General features: G+C 45.5%; 1 protein-coding gene across 7 annotated transcripts in view; it reads left to right on the top strand.

Annotated features, from left to right (window-relative positions):
- The window catches only part of PRDM2 (PR/SET domain 2), a 121,750-nt gene that overhangs the window by 45,368 nt on the left and 59,007 nt on the right, over positions 1–17,375 (top strand). For 6 of the 7 annotated variants that reach the window (XM_053898939.1, XM_019461887.2, XM_053898936.1 and 3 more), the window contains 2 exons: positions 590–742; positions 6,902–7,028. In XM_053898939.1, the coding sequence (XP_053754914.1) occupies positions 590–742; positions 6,902–7,028 (280 nt within the window). Of the gene's footprint in view, positions 1–589; positions 743–6,901; positions 7,029–17,375 lie in introns of those variants that run through there. The other variant, XM_053898938.1, reaches the window with a different exon arrangement.

The following is a 17,375-nucleotide window of genomic DNA, read 5'->3' as shown; positions in this document are numbered from 1 at the left end:
CTGACGGATGCTTAGATAAGGTTTGGAGGGTCAGCTGGGTCTGCCAGGGCTTCGTACGCCGTCACTCACGTGGACCTTCGTACTGCACGTTCACTCACTGAAGTTCTTTTTCAGCCTTGCAGTAAAGGGACCCGCCAAACCGTGTGGTCTGGCAGGACCAGGCCCCTGCACTTGACTTGCAGAACAACCCAGAACACTCAGGGGATTTGGGTGCGATGGGGCATTGCTGGACGCTCACTCTTCTTCTCAAGTTCACGTAGGGACTGGGACTGTCACTCGTCTTTGTGTACATACAGTATTTGCAGAGCATTTAGAGATCATTAAACACAATTACTACAGTTGTTTAGGTTTAGGAGAGAAAAATGACTCAAGTCCAGATAGAAAAATGAGTAATGAGGATTATCAGTTTTGGATCTCTGTTTTTATCTTTTATTTTTCTTTTCTTTGCTGCTAATGTAGTTTCTGTGAAGCGTTTTGTAGAGTACTTGGATATGACGAAAAAGAGTTGTCTTAAAAGTTGAAACTGGACACATTTTAAAGACATTTCTATTTTAACAAAGGTGTTTACCTCCCCCCCCCCCCCCCCCAGGTGTATTACCCAAATTTGGGATGGATGTGCATTGATGCCACCGATCCAGAGAAGGGAAACTGGCTGCGGTATGTGAATTGGGCTTGCTCAGGAGAAGAGCAGAATTTGTTTCCGCTGGAAATCAACAGGGCCATTTACTATAAAACTTTAAAGGTAAGAGTGTTAAAGCTGGTCTGCTCTAGTCACTCTGTGTGCAGTTTTGCAAAAACTGTCCTCACTTGGAACTGACAAGAATGACTTTGCCGACCTTGGAAGGATTATATTTGAAAATGGTTCATCAACACACGGGAAGGTCTTTGTTTTAAATCTACAGTTGCCACCGCTTTGTGTGCGCTAAAGCACGAAGATCGCGTTAAGTAATTACACCCTGCCCCCTCGCAGAGACCAATGAGTGAGGTGTGTGGCAACTACTTCCCTCCTCCTACGATACGGAGGCGTCACGAACGGTCTGACTGGCAGACGTGTCGACTGTAAGCAACTGTCGCCAGCTGCGGTGGTTCTGTGCTGACCGAAAACATGTACTTGGTCTTCGGTATAAGGCAGCCTTGGATTATTAGCTTTTCTCTTCTGTAGATGTGATTCAGAATGGAAATTAAACAGAGTGGGTTTCTTCTTCCTGCCAAGTTTTTATTTAGAGACGTTAATTGTTGAGATGAAAAGAAGAGGCAGATCATTTTTTAGAGTTTGTGGTGAGGTCACAGGTCACCGAGTGCATTCAGGGTACTGAGTACATTGGGAAGCACTGAGTATCATCGTTATTTCTGCAACAGGCGAGTCTGGGTCTTTGTCCCTGCTCTCAGGTTCTCTGGGAAGGCGAATCTGTACCGATCGTGCGCGGAAACGTTCTCTAAAGAGTCTTACGGCTCTAAAGATAGATGATGATTGCTTTTTGGAAGACATATGTTTACTAAAATTGCTGTAATTCACATTTCTGTTTATTCACTTCCATTTAAAAATGTCATAGGCTGGGGGACAGTCCGTGAAAACAGATTATCTCCGCGGAGTTGAAATCTCTCGATGAGCAAGCATTGAAGACCGTGGTCAGCTTTGCAACATGCTGAAATTTGCCTGTGCGGGGGCACGAGGACTTCTGAAAGTTCAGTTAGCACGGAGCTGTTTAATTTTCCTCTGCTGTATTTTTCCTGTCATCTGTAGCCAGTGGGACTGCCCTTCAGATACACCCATGTCCTTGATTCTAATCCCTGCAGGAGATATTTTTCTGTGGTGTATTCTCATTTAAAACGTCCACAACCTTCGTTCTCGTTTTCTTTCTGCTGACGGTAATAGCGTGATTTCCTAGTAGGTACTACTATACGGTTTTGTTACACTGCAGTTTGAAATTGGAGTCAAAATTTGATTGGAGAATTCATGCGTTGTCTCTCAAATTTACTTAAAGTGAGCATTACATCTGGTTAAATCGAGGTAGAATCCTGGTGGAGATGAAGGGCGGGCGAAGGGATGAATAGGAGAGGATCGAGGGAGTAGAAGCGAGGTTCCAAGGGAGAGCAGGTCCGGGGTGACGTTCCCTCACTGCGGTTCCTTTGTAAGACTTCCGGTTAAAATGTGTTCACCTCCCTGGTAGCAAATCTGAGAAACAGTGAGAAGCAAGAGAGCATAGTGTCTGGGAGAGTGAACTCTGAAGCCCGACTGCTGGATTAAATCTGGGCTTGCTGTGTGACCCAGGGCAAGCCATTGGGACTTTACCTAGCCGTGCAACCGTAGGCAGCTCACCTTTCTGTGCCTTAGTTCCCTCGTTTGTAAGATACAGAGAAATACAGTATCGACCTCACGGTGTTACCATGATTACATAGGTGAGTAGAGGTAGAGCTCTAGCGCCTGCTCAGGGCTAAGTGCCGTGCCGGCTGTTATTTTTGGTGAGGTGGTGTAATGCCGTGGTTAGGAGTGGGGGCCCTGGAGCAGACTGGCTTGTGAGTGAATCCGGGCTTCTAGATGTGCGACCATGAGAAGTTGCTTACACCGTTCTCGTTTTCTCCTCTGTGAAAATGGAGTTAATAGTACAGTTAACACGTCTGGGTGTCGTGAAGGTTAAACGAGCCACTGTAGGTGAGGTTCTGTGAGCAGTTCCTAGCCTAACCTAAGCGCTCCCAAGCGCACGACTACCACCATTCTTACCTGTCTCTGTCTGAAGTGACATAGTTCTGTCTTTGCAGACTTCCCCCGGTCCTGAACTTTGGTGTTTGCTCACGTATGCGCAAGACCTTTCAGATTCCTTGCTAGTGATTATCTCACTACAATCTTCCGGATAAAGCTTTCTGTGGGTTAGGTTTTGTAAATGAAACTACATGTGATGTTCTTCTTGGCTATGTATAGCCTCCTCAACTATTACCCAGATAATTAGGAAATCTCAAGACTGGTTTTGTTTGTAGTATGATGAGAAACTATTTTAAATTTCTGAAAGTTAGTTGTTAGCCTGTCATCCATTCATTCATCTCTTCATTACTTTGATAAACATTTATTGAGAGTCTAATGTGTACTAGGTGTTCTCCTGTGATAGTGAACAGGACAGTCTCTGGTCTCCTGGGACTACAGTTTATGGCAGAGGAGGCAGATAATAAACAATGAGTAAAATGATAATTTTGTGAAATTACATAGTTACATATATATGTGTGTGTGTGTGTGTGTGTGTGTGTGTGTGTGTGTGTGTGTGTGTGTATGTATATCTCCATCCCTCCTCATGGGTCAGGGAAGACAAGACAAATGTGAAGCCCCTCTCCCCACCCTCGTACCATGGGAAGGAGCCAGGCACACAGAGATCTCTGCAGAAAGAACAGTAGTCTAGGAAGAGGGGCCCTGGTAGAAGCAAAGGCCTTAAAGTAGGGATAAGCTAGACTTTTTTTTTTTTAAGGAATAGAACAAAGGCCAGTGTGGCTAGAGCGAGGAGAGGAATGATAGATGAGGCTAGTGAGGTGGCCAGGGGTCAGATCAGGTACGGCCTAGTGGCCTGCAGGGAGAAAGGTGAATTTCAGTCTTCAGTTCATCCATTTGAGAGTTGAGGCGTCTGATCTGTGACTTTGAAGAGAGCAAATGTTGGGGATAGATTGTAGGTGGCTGAGCGTTGACGTGCTTTGTGTGTTCCTGTAATTCTGGAGGATTTCTCTTAGTTTGACCTCGTGTCAGGAATATTTATTGGAACCTTGCCCCTTCCTAATTGGTCTGGTAAGATTTCAGGTTTATATATATTTGCTGATATTTCGATAAGAGAGTGTGCTTGGTTCTTCTGTAAGCCTGTCAGAACCCAAAGGAAACACTGACAGATCTTAAAGTCTTCTTGTTGTTGTTTTGTTGAACATCAAAATACAATATACACAAAAGAGGTTTTTTGGACTTTAAACTTTACTTTTTATTTATTTATTTATTTATTTATTTATCAAAAAAAATTTGTTTAGATGTTAATTTATTTTTTGAAGGAGAGGGAGACAGAGTGTGAGTGGGGGAGGGGCAGAGAGAGAGGGAGACACAGAATCCGAAGCAGGTTCCAGGCTCTGAGCTGCCAGCACAGAGCCCGATGTGGGGCTCGAACTCACAAACCACGAGATCATGACCTGAGCCGAAGTCAGATGCTCAACTGTCTGAGTCACCCAGGCACCCCATCGACTTTACTTTTTAAAATGTGGGTTTGTATTTAATGTGTTTAGGACATAATTTTTCTTCTCTGAAATTTGACTTACAAAATCTTAACTGTGCTCTTATAAATAAAATAGATTGTTTTCCTCTTCCTAAAGGTCTCTTGTGTAGCTGTTTTACTACGAAGTTGGGAAGGCTGTAACTCCATAATACAATAATCTCCCACTTGCTAACAGTTTTGCAGGTTGTTCAATAGCTAACAAATCGGGTTGCTCTTAACCTAGATGTTCACCAGCTCATTAGCTATTTAGACGTGTTATATTAGATTTAAGAACAGATTCTGTTGTGTTTTTGCATTGTGTGTTTTGCAACAAAGGAGTACCGTCCTAAATGAAGAGTTTGTGTTGTTTATCTTCACACAGTTGCTAGTACAGTTAGTACTCTGCAGAAGATTGCAGTGGATGAGCAAGGAAGCTTAAGCTCAGAGTCTGGGAGGTATCTTGAAAATGCCCAGTGGGTGTCTTGTAGCCATTGTTCCCGTTATGCTGTTTAGGTTAGGAATAAATTTGGAATAATTTTTCCTCCCTCCTTTGCATGTTTCTTTTCTTACTTTGGTCTTATTGAAGTCCTCACTTGCTTATATGAACCCTAATCATTTCAAATATTATATGATACCACCATTTCATAAATATGTGGCTTACAAAATAGTAGAGAAGCAAACTATACATTTGGAACTAGAAATAGCTGACTTAAATAAAAAAGCCTGCCCTTCAGCAGAAACAGATTTAGCTCATCAGAATGCCAAAAGACATCTGTAATGATTACTTCAACTCATTAAAAGCCCATATATCAGATTAAGTTTTTTTGGTTTAGGTGCAGCTGATTCAAGAAGAAAAGTAATAGTACATTGGTTTAAAGATGAGAAAATGGCAGGTTTTAGCCTTCTCTGGGGGAGCAAAGAAAACAGTCGTTATATTCTTTTAAAGAATTCAGAATGTCTTAAATTTGGACTATATAAACTGAGTTTTGCAGAGAAGGAAACAAAGTAATGTCTACTTTCAAGGGCTTTATCTAGATGGGAAGGTATGTTCAAATGAGGAGCTATGCTGTTTCTCAACAGGCATCTCCGATGGAATTCACCTGCGCTTAAGAACAAGGCCGTCGCCTTCCGTAATCATAGTGCAGTGATCAAAATCGGGAGGCTAATACTGACACAATATTTTATTAGCTAATCTATACACCTTTTCACATGCTGTTAGTTGTTCCGTTCATGTCCTTATAGGAAAAGAATGCTCGGTTGCATTCAGTTATAATGTCTCGTCAGTCTCCTTAGTTTGGACAGTACTTCAGTCTTTATCTTTTATAACCTTTCAGTTTTGAGAGACTGGTCAGTTATTTTGTAGAATGTCGCACAGTTTGGGCTTTTCTTAGGTCTCATGATTAAATTATGGTTATGCTCTTCAGGCAGAGATCTCCATAAGTGATGTTCTTTTCTGTGCGTTATATCAGGAGGCACATGATGTTGATTTATGTAATTAGAAGGATACTGTTTTTCCCTTTGTAATTAATGAATGTTCTATGAGGAGGTATTTTGACACCATGCTAATAGTCAGTTACACCCAAAATTTACTTCCTAGTTTTAGCATCTATTGATGAATCAATTATTACTGCACTGATTGCCAAATGGTGATTTTCGAATTCCATTATTTGTTTTTCATTGATTAGTTGGGATCTACTTTAAGGAAGAGCTTTCCTTCTTACTGACTTCATTCATTTATTTGTATCAGTATGGGCTGATGGACTCTTACTTTATTCAGTGGGTTTTACTTGGAATTTTACTTGTATTGTTACTCTTGGAACTTTCTGAATAGATGAGTCATTGTGAATAGATGAGAAACCACTAAGCCATTCCTTAAATTCTGTTGAGGAATGTGATGTTTCCACACTCGGTGTGTTTTTTTCTTCAGGATCTTCTAGGCGTAATCAGCATGGTGGTGGCATATGTCCTCGCCACTCACATGGCTGTTAAGAGTTAATGTTTTAGGAGCATAGTACCTGGGAGGTACTTTTAGGAATTTAAAAGTTGTCTGGTGCAGAGGGCGAGGCAGTGGCTTCTCCCTGGGCTCGAGCAGGTCGGTGGCAGATCCTAGAGCGTAGAGTGCGCGGACGCCTGCGTCTTCCGCGCCGCCTCTTACTTTAGCATTCCCGTGATCTCGTTAGCTGTGCGTTTTTAAATGTGCAATGACATACACTTCTTCCTTAACATGCTGAACTTGCTCTTGGCATCCGAAACGTACGCTGGTAATTAATTAGCGTTCAACACTTCTCTTCCCAAAGCACCTGGTTCTGTTAAATTACGCTATTTCTCATCAGCTCCGATTTCGTGGGCAAAATGGTTCCGTGTTTTATTTTTCCTTCTGCGTGGGCAGTCGTGAGGCTGCGAACAGTGAGCTGCTTCGGTAGTGTAGGGCAGTTTGGAGTGGACGGCGGTCGCGCCCAGCCAGGTCCGTAGGTCCGCCCGCGCGGACCCGGGGGAAGAGGAGGCGGGCCGGGAAATGAGGTCCTCCTTCCAGCAGAGGGGCCCTGCCCGCGGCCGCCAAGGGTTAAGGAGCCCTTCCTGCCGGGCTGGCCTGGCTCGCCGCCCCAGCTGGGAGCGCCGCCCCCGCCCCGCCCCGCCAACAACCGCCGCTCTGATTGGCCCGGCGCCTGTCTCTTCTCTCCCCGCAGCCAATCGCGCCGGGCGAGGAGCTCCTGGTCTGGTACAATGGGGAAGACAACCCCGAGATAGCAGCTGCGATTGAGGAAGAGCGAGCCAGCGCCCGGAGCAAGCGGAGCTCCCCGAAAAGCAGGAAAGGTAGGAGCCCGCGCCGCCCCGGCTCCCCCGCCGCCGTCGGACCGGACCGGGCCCGGGCTCGGCCGAAGCCCGCGGCGCTCCGTGACCTTCCCCGGCCCGGCCCGGCCCCAGCCCGCGATCCCGGCCCCCGGTCGTCCCCCTCCCTCCTCCCCTCCCCAGGGCCGCTGCTGAATCACGGCCGGACGCCGCGCTCGGGCTCTTGGCTAACTTGGGGCCGAGGAGCCGGGCGCGCAAAAGTGAGCGGACCGAGCGCCGGGAGGGTCGGCCGAGGGCTGCTTGTCACTTCGCTCGGAACCTCCGGAATAGCCGCACTTGCGGGAGGGAGCGGCGGCCGGTCTCTTCCAAAGCCCTGCGCGCCCGGCGTATTCTTAGCTTTTTTTGTGTGTGCCGTTCGCCAGCGAACGCGTCACGGAATGTGTTCCGAGGGTGACATTTCCAGGTCTGCAGATTCGTGCGGCCAGGGCCGGGCCGGGCGCGCGGCGGCGGGTGCGCTCGTCTCCGGGGGCAGAGAGCGGGCCGGGCGGGCCGTGCCCCGCCGCTCTGTCCCCCCCGCGCCGCCCCGGCCCGGCCCCGGACGGAGCTCGGCGCCTCGGCTCGGGGCCGCGCGGCGCCGGGCCCGCCGCTCCTCACTGCCCTCGGCGCGGGGCCGGGCCGGGCCGGGCCGGGACAGGCCCCGCCACTCCTGTCCGCGCCGGGCCGGGCCGCGCCGCGCTGCGCACGATTGCAACACTTGGGGTGGGCGAAGGTCTGAGCGCAGCAGACCTCGAAATTAGGCCAGTAACAAAATGGAAGTTGAAGACTGTGCCGTTTTGTCACTTTTGACTCAACTCTAATAGTTTTAGTTTGTTTTACGATGTTTTCGAACAAAAGGCAAAGCGTAGTCACACTTATAAGGGGGAGGGGATAATTTCTGGGTAGGAAAATAGTTTGGTTGGATGTATCATATTTCCAGCTGGCATTCGGACACGTTGGGATTTTTTTTTTTTTTAATGACGAATTTTAATGTGAATTCGCGAATCTTTCGTAGAGCTCAGTTTGAATATAAGCCAAGGCACGGTACGGTAGTTTCGTACTAATATAAATCCTTTTTTGCTCGTTTTTTTTTTTTCCCCCTTTTTTTGGCCTGCTTTAGGTCTTATGTAAATTTTTGTAGTCATCAGAACTCTCGAGTTCGTCCTTTATTCAGAACATTGCCAAGTGAGTTGTGAAAGTCCGATTGTAAATAAAATCATAACATAAACCTGATTTTGGAGGAATGTAAAAATAATATTTGAAAACATAGGCAAGAAGTTCATTCTGATTTTTTCCATTACATATTCTCTGTATTTCTCAGTGTAATGTGAATACAGCTAACTCATCCCAGGAGACAGTTGGTGGGTCTTTTATTCAATACATGTTTTTAATTTACTGAATGTTATTTTTGTCACTCTTTTAGGTCATTAAATGCTTTGATCTTGAATCAGATGATCAGGGTCTAGAAAATTCCTAAGTGTTTTTTCTACTGTTGTAACTGAGTTTTACAGTTTTTGTTGATTTTAGGCTTAGTGAATAATTGTTTACATATTTTAGTTCCTTTATTTAGTGTTCTTTTTGTAAGTGATGCCACCAGCCTCTCCAGGTAAGTTGCGATTTATTTGCAGGGACTAGAGTTTGAGGGGAGGCGGAGATCTTTACTCTGCTAAGTATAACTAGTCATGTATTTAGATATATTCATAGCTTCTTCGCAGCTTCTCTCAGGATTTTCTCTGTTCAACATACTTTAGTGTGCATGTTTAGAACATTTCATCATTTTCTGCTTTTTTATTTATTCCTGAATTTTATTTTCTCTTCTTTTAGATGGATGTGGAAAAAAAAAAAAAAAACACCTGAAAATAAACTTTTTGTTTTATTAGTGATAGATGAATTTACACATGTTCATTTTTATACATGCCTAGATTGCTGGGTTTTCCTGTTGAGTGAAGTAGTTTGTACTTAACTCTGGGAAGCCTATAATCCACTGAATCTTAGGTTTTAATGAAAATACTTGCATGAAGCTTACTCTTGGAACTTAACAGTCTGTTTTGAACCACTTACTGGTAGAGTCCTGAAGTTTAAGACAGTTTAAATAATGAGTCAAACCTTTTTTGCTTTTAAGTTAAATACTCTGAAAGCTAATTTATTGCTTGCAAAGACCTGAAACGGAGAACTGTTCATTTAAACTCGGTTCTGTTTAGGTCTTATGTGTGACCTCAGACATTTAAATAGTTTTGCAGGCAGTGATGTCAGAGAGTTAATCGACATAAATTTCATCCAGTAGCATGTTAATTTAGTAATTCTGAAAGCCAGATGTTGAAGGCACGCAGCTGACAGGTAGACTGACAGCGGCCTTCGCTTCATTTTGGCTATGAGGCCGGCAGACAGAAACAAAGGGCTGAATTCTTCAGAGTTCTGGGCCTCGGCTCCTTTGCATGACAGCTGCTGTGCCTACAGCTGTGCGATGCATGTGGCGCCTTTCAGAATTCATCACATCGCTAGTGGGTCATGAGGCGTGTTCTGGGCAGTAAAAAGCCCTGCTTCCTTTACAGAGTGGCCTCTTCTCTCTGTTTTTGTCTCTCTTACTCATTCATTCATCTGTTCCTTCATTCATCTAATGTTTCTCTTTCTTTTTAAAAAATTAAAAAAAAATGTTATTTCTGAGAGAGACACACAGGCAGACAGACAGATCATGAGCAGGGGAGGGGCAGGTCCAGAGAGGGACACAGAATCCGAAGCAGGCTCCAGGCTCCGAGCTGTCAGCACAGAGCCCGGTGTGGGGCTCGAACTCACAAACCGTGAGATCATGACCCGAGCTGAAGTCGGACGCTTAACCGGCTGAGCCACCCAGGTGCCCTGCAACTAATGTTTCTTGAGCCCCTGCCGTGTGCCAGGCACTCTGCTAGGTTGTATGCTGTGCACTGGTGAGCAGAAAAGAAGCAGTGGCCTGGAGTCTAGTTGGGGGAGACCAACATTAAATCTGCGAGTTGCTGATCAGCGCCTGGATGGTTGGCGTGGAACAGGCCCTCAATCAATATTGGTTGATTAGCAAACAAAGACCCACACAAACTTGTAGCGAAGGAAGAGAACACAGTTCATATTGTCTCTGACCAGGGAGCGTGTAGGTTTGCCATGGGCCAAAGATGTGCATACATTGGGTATTTCAAACTAGAATTTTGGATTCTCAGCTTTGTTATTCAGCCTAGCTTCTTACATGTCTGAGCAGCCCGTTAGGAGATTGAGCATGAGAATTTCTTGGATGGGACAGATCAGCCTTTCCACGTAGAGAAGAAGGGAGGGCTTTTAGTGTCAGATGTTTCAGCGATTTCAACTTGAACTGTAGGAAGATTGTAATCTGTGAGGTAACCTAGAACGTATTTCTAAGGATTTACCGTCTTCTCGATTTGTGCCGTTACTGTGAGAAGAGATGGAATTTGCGTGTTAGCAGTAAATAATGACTGTCGGCAAAAGTGCTTTTAAAGTACAGAACGTAAGAGCAGGATCCGAATGTGGTGTTGCCCTGCTGTCTCTTGGCGACAGAAGAGCCTTACCTGAAGTTCTTTTCCCCTAAGGAAACAATAGCGGCTCCCACAGATGGGCTTAGTGGAAGGAATGCAGAACTTGGGGCTCCGGGCTTTTGACCAGGTGTATTGCTGGGGAAATCGTGTCACCTGTCTGGGGGTCCAGTTTCCATAGCTTTAAAAATGGGCGTCCTAACGCGGAATAGTGTCTGTGCTACCTAACCTCGTGGGGTTGCTGTCAAGAACGAACGAGATCATCCAGAACAGCCTGGCGCACGCCTGTCCGTTGGAGCAGTAAGTGCCACCGATGGAATGTGGCTGACAGTTCGTGTGTCTTGCGGAGGAACTACCGACTTTGTGACTCATTTAATCAGCTGGTATTTGTGGAGGATTTCTGTAAGCCCAAAATAAGCAGCGGGCCTCTCCACTCCTGTTTCCCATGGCGGAGCCTAACTGTGGCCCTTCACCCTTAGTTTAGGCCTACCGCTACCCTTTTCGTGCTCACAACAGATTCGAGAGAAGGAGGTATTTCTACGCTTGATCTTAGCCGAAAGGCCGAGAAGCGATGAGGAGGTATTTCTAGCAGCAGATAGTTTTGATGCCTGATAGCTGGACAGTGAAGGAGGCAGTTTATACCAGAAGCGGCAGTGAATTGGAAGAGTATATATAGCTCCTTAAGGTTACCCGAGAGGCTTAGAAGAATGTAAATAGTCCCTGAGAATACCAACCGGTTTATAGTGTTTATCTAGGTGACTCGTAGTACTCACAGAACAGTTAGATTATAATCCGTTTAAAGAGGAACTCTTTCACGTATCTCTGTAATCAGAGTCATTCAAGTAAAAAACCGTGGTACCGGGAAGAACACTTAAAGTTTTCTATAGTTGCACATATTTCGAATTCTTTCTTCTCCAAAGGTGACAAAGCCTATATACACACTTGAATGGGAGGTAAGAGAGCCACGTGCAAAGTGACTTGGTCTGAGGCCATTTAAGGAAACAAAGTGTCTGGGCAACAGGGAAGGAGAAGGGGACTCGGCTGGGCTCCCCGGGTGGTCTCTTTCCAAAGGGTGGAGGGACGGAGAGTGGGGAGGATGTGCGCAGGAGCCCTAGGGGACTGTCAGCAGGTCGGAGAAGTGGAGGAGGTCTGGAGGGTCTCCCTGGTGTGACAGGCATTTGCCGTGTCTGACAACTGCTAGGTGCCCAAGTTACAGTGGAGAACGAGAACGGCCAGGGTTTCTGCTCTCATGGAATGTATGTTCTAAAGAGCAGGGGGATGACCAGTCAACCGATGAACAGTATGAGTTTTGTCACGTTTCATGTGTATGAGACACGGTGTGACTGTAGATGGGTAGCCAGAGGTGGCCTTTCTGAGGCTTTGGCATGAATGACACAGGGGTGGGCCCGGGCAAGTTCAGCTCCAGGGAGAGGGACCAAGCTGGAGGTTCCGTCAGCAGTTGGGGAAATTTCTTGCTGGGGTCGGGGCGGGAGAGGGGAGGTGGTGGGTGCATGGAGGGGCCACTTTGAAACCCGCACAAGTGTGGTTGTGTCATGAAACTCAGCTCTGTAAATGGGCGTATTGGCCTTTTTTTCTGCCAGGCACTCACTGCACTTAGTGGCTGGATCGGTACGGAAAATTAGAGAGATGAGTAAAACATTCAGGGAGGAGCTTTTCATCCATCTTAACGTGGCTCAGTGCAGGTCGGGCTCACTAGGTGTTCCAGTCTGCGTGTGTTGGGGGGTGTCCTGGGTAGGGAGGGGGGCAGGCGGGAGGACGTGCTGCTGCTGTGTAGTGACGAAGCAGAGCACAGTGGGGGGGACTTCTAGGAAGGATATTGAGGAGGGAAGGAGGAAAGACCAATGCATGAGTTGGGGAAGGAAAAACTCGGGGGGACACAGGAGGTCACGGGTCGCTGCTGGGCAACAGGTAAAAGACAGATGTGGCGAGAGGCTCTGACGGAGGCATGGAGCATGCTCCCTCCTGGGCACCGGCCCACGGGGCTGCAGCCGGGAGCCCCAGGTAGTGCTGCACTCTCTCCTTGGGCATTCCTGCTCAGCCTCTACTTCTGTGGTGTGCACACCTTCTCCGGAGGAGGAGACCGACACTTAGCGAGGTTGGGTGACTTGTCCAAGCTCATTGCCGGTGGCCGTCAGCGTCAGAACTTGAACCCGGGTTTTCCATGCCTTTTCTTCTACAGGATATGCTGCTTTTCGTCCAGGTCTCCAGGGGGCGGGCAGCAGCAGCAGATGTGACAACACTGGTTCCGTTTAAAGTTAAAATTAAGGAATATGTGTAGTAAAAGCCGAGAGGACAAGCGTACTTCGATGGTGTTTGCCGTCCTGGTGTCCTATAGCAGCCGATGGCTCTTTTTAATGTGTTTATTTTTGACGGAGAGAGAGAGAGCATGAGTGGGAGAGGGGCAGAGAGAGAGGGGGAGACACAGAAACGGAAGCAGGCTCCAGGCTGAGGTGTCAGCACAGAGCCCGACGCGGGGCTTGAACCCACGAACCATGAGACCCTGACCTGAGCCGAACGAAGTCGGACGCTCAACCGACTGAGCCACCCAGGCACCCCTGGATGGCTCTTTTTGAGGCTCTGGCCAAAGCTGAAGGGCAGAGGCCTGTCTGAATGATGGATGCCTGGCCGTGGTGCCTGAGGATGATGGCAGATGGGCCCTGAACCTTGTGGGCATCTGGTGGGCAGGTCCTGTGCCTACTTCAAGGGCACTCCTTGGTAGTTCTTGTTTGCTTGTAGGGCACGGGCAGTTGGAGGCGGTGACTTCCCTGTGGAAATGTGGCCTCAGCATTAAATGCTTGCCAGCCTGCCGTATTGAACCCAAGTGAACAGTGTCCTGGTTGGTCCCCCCGATGGCTCTCACTTGTCTCTGGCTGAGTGATGCCTTTGCTGAGCGTTGGGTCCCGCCTCTGATGGTTGCGTGCCAGGTTGGTCCCTGTTGCTGTTCCCATGGCCTGTCTTTATTTTTTGATTTTAATTAAAAAAAGTTTCTTTTTTAATCTTGAAGTAATCCGTACAGCCGACGTGGGACCTGAACTGAGCAACCCCGAGGTCAGGAATTGCGTGCTGTTCCAAGTGACCCAGCCAGGCGCCCCTACGGTGGCCTCGTTTTAAAAGCTGGATACAGTTTTGGTAGTTTTTCAATAGTTGGAGACAGGACATTTTTTTTTTTTTTTTTTTTTTTTTAATTTCTAATTCTGTTGCTACGGATTTGCTCCAAATTTAGGTAATAAATTGGTCGGTAGCTTTGTACCTTTCATGTTTGCTACGTACAACCTTGTTCATAGGGAAATTAAGTGGATTAACTAGAATTTTTCAAAGCCTTTTTTTGCACATTTCAACTGTAGTTCAGTGGATGAACTTGGAAAAAATCCTAATACATGCCATGATTAAAAACTGCTTCAAACATCATAACTGAGCATATTAGGAAATCTGCTGTGCTCCGTGTGTACTTAGGCTGTTATTCTGGGTCTCCTGTCCATATATAAATTGGAAGGTAAAATTTACCCTAATCCAGAAGATAGATTTGATCATGACTAAGTTTTCTAAAAGGAAAAAAGAAATGAGACCCTTAATGCAATGAGCTCAAAGTAGTTTAGTTGATACTAAAAATATAGTTGTAATTTGAAAGTAAAAAACAAAACAATTTCCCGTGCTTTCCCTAAATCGGAGTACTAGGTTCTTTTTCTAAATTACAGATTAATTGTTGTTTTTAAAACTCATGGAGTGCCTCCTTTCTGAACTAGGTGGTTTCGTGTTCTGGTTTACAGAGGGGCTATTGCACGCATGTGCTTAGTAGAATTACAGAAGGGACTATAGTTCTATATGTGAAGTTGCCTGTGAAGAAGTGAGGAATTGGGTAAATACTCCAAGGACACCGCGATGCAGGTTAAATGTTAGTAGTTCTCCAGACAGCCTTAGGCTGGAAGAAGTGTTTGCCCGTGTTGGTTTCAGATAGGCTGGCGTGCTCGCGTGGCACTCACGCTGTCTGTTCACGTTTTACGTGCTGCCAAGGAGAGTTCTAAAGTTTGATTTGATTAATGTTAATAAGCTGGTTGACACAGTTTAGGGAATCTGAATGGAGAAGCAAGAGTTACTTGAAAACACTACCGTTGTTTCTCAAAGTAAAAAAGATGAATGAATACTGAAAGCAGCCGTTTCTCGTTATTGCCACTCCGATTCAAACACGGTCAGACCTTACAAGGGTTCTTGGCTGGAATTCATTCCTTCTGATGTATTTTGATTCAGACCTATCTCGTGATTTGACATTTAACCTGCGCATCCCGCCGTTATGTGTCGAGTTGCTGCTTTCTGTTAATGGCGGGAGTGACGGCAGTGACTCCATGAGTGTGTGTCACACGTGCCTGGCCCTGTGCTTGGTGCTCCGTAGACAGCATTGCTGATGCTCCCAGTAGCGCGGCAAGGACTGGATCCTTCTCTGTAGATGAGGGAACTGGTGCTTGGGGCGGGGGTTATGCGGTTGGCCCAAGTTCACGTGGCTCCTACAATATTTGGCTCTGTCTTGCCTAAATCCAGTGTTTATTCATAGTGTTTCTGAGTGGGACAGCTATACTGAATAAGTAGCAGTGTTTTATAAGGCTTTACTAATTAGCCAGGATGTATTTTCACTACTCACTGTAGAATTGCCCACTTTAATCCTGAATAATAAGGCAGTGTGATTAAGTGAAGCCTTTGGTATTAGAAAGCTACCTTATGGTGAGAACTAATGCCTTCAGTTATTTTTGCTTTGGGGGTTTATGGATTGAAGAGATTTATTGTGTTCCTTTGAGCACCTCAAACAAACAGTTTTTAAAAACACTAACATTACGTTTTTGTCCCTTGTTAGCTGTTGTTTGTTAAGTGTTTTTTTAGTGGCATCTGTTGGTTTGGGCTTCAGATGAATGGGATTCATTCCATTTTTCTTAAGTTGTACATTGTTTTTGAAGTCATTTTAGAAACCACAAGAACCAGAGAGAGACATTGCCTTGGCCTAGGTCCCTGTGCAGTGTGGACGGTGGGCAAGGAGGAGCTCTTTTCACTTCGTCTTATTGGTGATTTCAAGATGATGATGTGTTGTTCTGCTTCCTTCTTGCACCAGTGTGCTTTTGTGGAGAATGATGGGCTCTTAAACTGAATACAATATAATTTTCAAAAAGTTTTCTTAAGCTGAGTGTTCTGGATCATTAACGTGTTTTAATTTACGTACACTCCAAAAATTAAATCTAGAAACTGATGGCAAGTGCAGTTCTGATTTGTTGTGGGGTTAAATCATGCTTATTGTTAGTTTCTTTCACTCTTACGATGTGACACTAACAAAAGAGAGGGACTTTGTTTTATTTATTTTTTTTGTTTTGTTTTGTCAAAGTGTTTATTGGGGTGGAGGGGGTAGTAGCTTTTTTATTTATTAAGAGGAGCTCATTTGAACTGTTTGAAGCAGCACTTTGTTAAGAGACTTTGTTTGCTGTTCCCATTCTAGTGGCTTGACTCATTTAGGAGGAAAAGCATGAAAAGAAACAGCGAGAAAGGAGTTGCCCTAACCTGTCCTTGTGCACTCTTGAATTTTCCTAACGAGGGGCAGGGGTTGGTTTCTTAATTGTAATTATTCCACCGCAGAGTCTTTGGAACATGTATGCGTATGTAAGAATTTTGAAACTTCTTGAGTTTGTAACAAAATGTAATACAGCCTTTTCTACCTGAACTTTTTTTTGAAGTTTATTTATTTTGAGAGTGAATGAGCGTGAGCAGGGAAGGGGCAGAGAGAAAGAGAGAGAATCCCAAGCGGACTCCGTTGCTGCCAGTGCAGAGTCCGGTGCGGGGCTCGATCCCGTGAACTGTGAGATCATGACCTGAACCTAAATCAAGACTCAGATGCTTAACTGACTGAGCCACCCAGGCGACCTTACCTGAAACTTTTAATAAGAGTATTTACTCTGTCCTTAAAGATTTAGTCTTTTTAAAAAAAACGTTTGTTTATTTTTGAGAGAGCGAGCTGGGGAGGGGCAGAGAGAAAGGGAGACAGAATCCCAAGTAGGCTCTGCACTGTCAGCACAGAGCCCAACTTGGGGCTTGATCTCATGAACTGTGAGATCATGACCTAAGCCAAAATCAAGAGTCGATATTTAATTAACTGAGCCACTGGGTGCCCCAAGATTTAGTCTTTAATCCTTAACACCCCGCCCCCATGCCTCAAACACACATGGTAAACTGGACAAAACCTCCGCTTTGTAATCTGTGCTTTCATTTTCCAAAGGCATTTTCCTTTCTATTCTGTCCTTTTTTTCTGTAAGTTAGGAGGCACCCTTGTTTTAAAAGGTTAAAACTTGGCACATATATTAAGAAGGGTTATTAAACGTCTTGAAGGGTTATGGGTAAGAGACTAGAAAATTCCCAGCCTTCTGAAGCATCTGTTGTATCTATTTCCACTTCCCATTTTTTGTAGCCACGGACCCTGAAATTTAAAAAAAAATTTTGATGGAAATTTTCATAATCTGGTACATGAATAGTTATTTTAAGTATTATGTTTATATATATATATATATGTATATATATATATGTATATTTAACGTTTATTTATTTTTGAGACAGAGAGAGACAGAGCATGAACAGGGGAAGGGCAGAGAGAGGGAGACACAGAATCTGAAATGGGCTCCAGGCTCTGAGCTGTCAGCACAGAGCCCGACGCAGGGCTCGAACCCACGGACCGTGAGATCATGACCTGAGCTGAAGTTGGACGCTTAACTGACTGAGCCACCCAGGCGCCCCTGTTTTAATATATTTTATTTTTTTATTTTTTGTAAAATGT

This window comes from Panthera pardus, unplaced genomic scaffold (assembly GCF_024362965.1).
Source record: "Panthera pardus isolate Hobbes unplaced genomic scaffold, ASM2436296v1 HiC_scaffold_11, whole genome shotgun sequence".
NCBI classification, from domain to species: Eukaryota; Metazoa; Chordata; class Mammalia; order Carnivora; family Felidae; genus Panthera; species Panthera pardus.
Note: the sequence above shows the minus strand (reverse complement) of the source record. Positions and strands in the feature narration are given on the sequence as shown.